Raw genomic sequence first — 5,173 nt, forward strand, 5'->3', positions numbered from 1 at the left:
GCTGGGTTTAATGGACCTCCAATTCTAGTTTTTTGAGGAAACTCTGCATTGCTTTCCATAGTATCAGTCTGCACTCCCACCAACAGTGGAGAAGTGTTCCTTTACCCCCAAAGCCCCTCCAGCATTTGTTATTAGTTGATTTCTTTATGATAGCCATTCTTTCTGGAATGAGATGGTATGTCAATGGGTTTTTTTAAAAAAATAATGTTTTATTTTTTTAAAATCTCATAATATTTAATATTTATAGCTAGAAAGTTGTAGATTGATTATTTAAGAAGAATTTCAGGTTATTAAATATTGGTGTATTGTATTGAGAGATTATAGCGTAACTTTCCTGAAAGATTTTAAAGTAGTATATATATTCTGCAGTATGGTTTGATATGGAGTTAAAGAATAAAAGATATGAGGTTTTTAACACCTCAATATTCTTTTGAAATCCAAAAGTATTTATTTTTAAATTTTATTTTGTTTTATTGAGAAACAAGTATAAATGAGACAGTTTCAAAGCTGATTAATAGGACATTTTCAATAATTAATACATTGTACATTGTTATCTTCTTAGTGGTTATCCATAGTACAAGAAGCAGACAGGATATCCTGTCCAAATGCTATTACTACAAATCTTTCTTCTCATTGAATTAAGTGAAAATAGCTGTATATCTATCCCAACTATTCTGTATATACAAATACAAAATGGTCCTTCCTTTGTATCCCCTTTTTTTGTTTAGTCCTGTCCAAAATGAGTATTCCATTGACATCTAAATACTATAGGTGCTTGAATTCAGCAAAACAATTCAACACAGTCCAGCAGTGCACAATAACAGTGGGTTATCTGCAGAAGTTGTTGACTAGAGCCTTTTACAGCTCAGCATATTAATATGGCTTTACTTTGTATACCTCGTTTTTATACTTTTCTGCTGGATGATTAAGACCAAAATAAAGCAAGACCTATATAACAAGAAATGTAACTTTTATATCTGATAAGGTCATTCAGGATTTATCCTGTAACCCTGTACTGCACTTTGTAGATCCTTTGTCAGTGTCAGCCATGTGGATGAGTCACTGCCAATGCTTGACCAATTTGCTCTCTGTGAAAGCCTGCAAGAAAGTTTTCTTTCCATGTTACTCTCCTTAGGCACACTATACATCATTGATCACTTTCCTCTGTGGCTTCATAATCTCCTTGATCAGAAAATTTGGGGCACAACTGAGTTACATGATGTTATAGTACAGGTTCTCCTATGTCCTCAGTCTTCACTGACCTTGAAAGGCCAGGGCCAAAATGTTGGCTGACCTTGTAGCCCTTCCTTTTCTGCAGTTTTTGATCTGAAAACTTAGATTACTAACCCTCCAGAAAAGAAGCTTATTATTACCCTGCAACATATGCAGTTCGGTTTACTCCAGCTATCTGTCTAAATGTCAAACTTCTTAGGCATAATGTGGAACAGGTATTTTCCATCAAGTATCAATGTGTTGAACTTTAAGTCCTTACAGAATATGAAGAAAAAAATTTTAAAGTATAGGAATAAACACATATTTTTGCACAGAAATTTAGAAATCTAACTATATATAGTATAGCATTGTAACAGGATAGTCCTGTGACATTTTTTTCTTTTTCTGTGTCTTTTTTTCATTTATTACTCATTTAAAAAAAAAAAAAAAGAAAAACCCTTTTACTTAAGAGACAGTATGGTAATAATTGGCATATCATGACAAGAAGTATGTATTTAGAAGCAAAAGCATGTATTAATAAGCATATATGTGATAAGAGTTTCATTTAGGTTAGTTTTTCTAAGCCATGCCAAAAATCATAAGTCCACAGTCACTTGTCTGCTTAAAGATAAGCATGTATATGTCTTTACCCTGAGTTTACTTCTTAGAGGATTTTTAAAAAACCATTTAATCGCTCTCTTCCTCGGCGCTGCCTACGGAGGTGGCAGCCATCTCCCTCTTGGCACCATGGCGGCCCTCAGACCCCTTGTGAAGCCCAAGATCGTCAAAAAGAGGACCAAGAAGTTCATCCGGCACCAGTCAGACCGATATGTCAAAATTAAGCGCAACTGGCGGAAACCCAGAGGCATCGACAACAGGGTGCGGAGGAGGTTCAAGGGCCAGATCTTGATGCCCAACATAGGTTATGGAAGTAACAAAAAGACAAAGCACATGCTGCCCAGTGGCTTCCGGAAGTTCCTGGTGCACAATGTTAAGGAGCTGGAGGTGCTGTTGATGTGCAACAAGTCTTACTGTGCAGAGATTGCTCACAACGTCTCCTCTAAGAACCGCAAGGCCATCGTGGAAAGAGCAGCCCAGCTAGCCATCCGAGTCACCAATCCCAATGCCAGGCTGCGCAGTGAAGAAAACGAATAGACGGCCTGTGTGCATGTTTATTTGTGCTTCAGTAAATCACAAAAAATGTAAAAAAAAAAAAAAAACAAACCATTTAATCATTTTTTTAAATGCCTTCCACTTTGTGATTATTTAAACTCAATATATAAATCAGGTCTGATGTTGTTAATTTGAATTTCTCTTGCATTTAAATTACCTACATAAGAGGATTAAACTAAGACAGAAATAAGGGAACATTATCTTCTTTCTTTAGATGGCTACTGAACACCTGGGAACAGGCTAGAGGGTCACCATATGTTAGTTTTCAATTTTCATTTGTCTGATCAAATGATAAGTAACCTTTCTAATTACTGATGCTCCTTTGTGACATCCTCAGGGATCTGCTCTCTCCCTTGACCATCAGGATCCTTTATTGCTAACAGCTGTTGAAAGATGTTACTGATGGGATATTATGGAGAAAGAAAATGTTTTTTATATTCACAATCAAGGACCCAGGGTGGCACAGAGTTAAAATTTCTCAAAGATAGAAATTTTGTACATCTCTTTTATAGTATTTATAGTTTTTTAAAAAGCCAACTAGTAATAAAGACATTATTTGCAGTTTATATGTTGCTTAAGTTAATGAAATAATAATTGCACAATGATTTCATATTTTCATGATGGCCCCACATTCTGTATAAGCTGCTAATTCTACTATTCCATAGGTAAATCAAAGGGGTTCTCTTTTCATTTTTTTAAAATTTTTATTTATTTGTGTGTGTGTGTGTGTGTGTGTGGCCAGCTCAGCCCACCGGGGACGGGGCTGGCTGGCATGTGGTGCTGGGGGATTGAACCGCGGTCCCTGTGTTTTGCTAAGCTTGTTCTAAGTAGGTGCTTTAGACCACTGAGCCATCTCACCAGCCCTCTCTTTTCATCTTTAAAGTTTGTTTTTTGTTTTTTAGAATTTTTTTTATGAATTTAGTACAGAGTCTACAGGGTCTCACTACACAGACTGGACTCATAGTGATTCTCCTGTGGTCAGCCTCCCAAGCCCTGGGATTATAGGTACACGCCACCACACCCAGTCTCATTTGCTGGACTGAATCCCAGTCGCTGTGCCTGCATAAGCAGGAGCTTTAGTCCACTGAGCTATCTGGCTGACCCTAAAGATATTTTTTCTTTGAAACTGGGGATTGAACTCAGGCCCTTGCGCTTGCCAGGGAAATGCTTGTTCCACTGAGCCATCTCCCTGGCCCCTAAAGTTTGTTTTAACATGTGAAAACATTAGAAAAGATACCTGATTTCTTTTATTATAGTGAAGGGTCTTGTTAAAATAATTTATTTTTCCTGATCAAAGGAGCCCTACTCCAGAAGTATTATTTTTTGCATATCATGTAAATTATATTGGTTACTTTAAAAATCCATTTTATGGAGGGGTTTTTATTATCTTTACATTTGCTAACATTTTATATTACTAATAGTATAATTTACAGAAGTGTCATGCATCTGCAAAATCAGACTGGAAACTGGAAGATGATATTAAAGTTTTGAAAAGTAGCAATATTTTAGGTGTCTTGTTTCTCAAAAGATAATGAAATACTTTTGTGTACTATGTTAACAATACCTCTAAGAAATCCAAATATAAGTGGTGATATTGCATTCAGATGTTCCAATAATAAAGTTGATGCCTAGCCTCTTATATTAAATGAATGTCATGAATTGTATGCAGTTGTCATAATTTAAAATAACTGGTAGGATTTGATGAATGTTGGAGATATTTTATTACATGAAATACAAGTAAGCCTTGCTTAATCACCTTAAATTTATCATCAATATTACTCAATCCTGACACATTTAAAAGAAATAAAAAAGTAGCTTGGTTGTGTACAGAATCTTAGGTAGAGTTGGTACCAGACAGGCATGATTTAAATGTAGCATTAGAATAGTAGTGAGCAGTACATCCTGCAAAGTATTAGTTCTTCCTTCCTATAACATTACTGCCAGGTGGCCGTGAAATGAGTGCCAGAGGCTCTCTGGTGATGGGGATGTATTATCATCATGGTTCAGCTCTGAGTTTTAGAAAATTCTTCTTTATACTGAACTAAAAGCTTCTCCCCTCACTTTTATCAACTGGTGAAACTATAATTCTAATTTGACATGTGTATGTTTTCCAGTCATTTACAAAACTGACTTTTTCACATTTAAAATAAAAAGTTGTAGCTTCAGAAACATGAGAAACAATCAATACAATCACTCTTGCAGGCATGAAAACAAAAATACTAGATAAAATAACACAAACATGAGAAAGTTTGTCCATGTAACGGCAACATGTATTTCTGTAATAAGAGGAAACAGGAATAATTGACAAAGCAGGAAATGATGCAAAAGTCTTGATTTTACCTATGATTTTCTCTATTACATTAATTATTTGCAGTACTCAGGCAAGCTTTCTTACAAGTAAAGAGAAAGATCATGAAAAGATATAAAAATCTGAACTCAGAAAAACTGAAAATCTTGCAGAAAGGCTTTTTTTTTTTTGGTTGGACATAGTACCTAACTTAATGACTTTATTTCCAAAATACTGAGTTTTCTATTGATGTCATGAGGGCAGGTGAAGAAGTTGTGATGACATCCTGTGTTTTTTTTAGATAGTTGATTGATAAAGACACTAAAGCCTGGGGGCTGGGGAGATGGCTCAGTGGAATAAGCAGCTTCCCTGGCAAGCGCAAGAGCCTGAGTTCAATCCCTGGTTCTGAAAAAAAAAAAAAAAAAAAAAAGCTAAAGCCTGGATCCAGTTCTTACTTCCTATGAAAGTGGTCTTTAATGGAGGCAAATGCCCTCCAAGACC

The 5,173-nt window shown here is 35.7% G+C and overlaps 1 protein-coding gene across 1 annotated transcript; it reads left to right on the forward strand.

Moving 5' to 3' along the window:
• Positions 1-1,914: 1,914 nt before the first annotated feature.
• Positions 1,915-2,380, forward strand: LOC101577206 (60S ribosomal protein L32). Its single transcript, XM_004623049.2, has one exon. The coding sequence runs from the start codon at positions 1,960-1,962 to the stop codon at positions 2,365-2,367; it is 408 nt and encodes a 135-aa protein (XP_004623106.1). The 5' UTR covers positions 1,915-1,959; the 3' UTR covers positions 2,368-2,380.
• The last annotated feature ends 2,793 nt before the right edge of the window (positions 2,381-5,173 follow it).

This window comes from Octodon degus, unplaced genomic scaffold (genome assembly GCF_000260255.1).
Source record: "Octodon degus isolate 3935 unplaced genomic scaffold, OctDeg1.0 scaffold00001, whole genome shotgun sequence".
Lineage (NCBI taxonomy): Eukaryota > Metazoa > Chordata > Mammalia > Rodentia > Octodontidae > Octodon > Octodon degus.

Bases quoted from the DNA above. Each gene is read 5' to 3' on its own strand.
- LOC101577206 (XM_004623049.2), top strand. From the start codon at position 1,960: ATGGCGGCCCTCAGACCCCTTGTGAAGCCCAAGATCGTCAAAAAGAGG.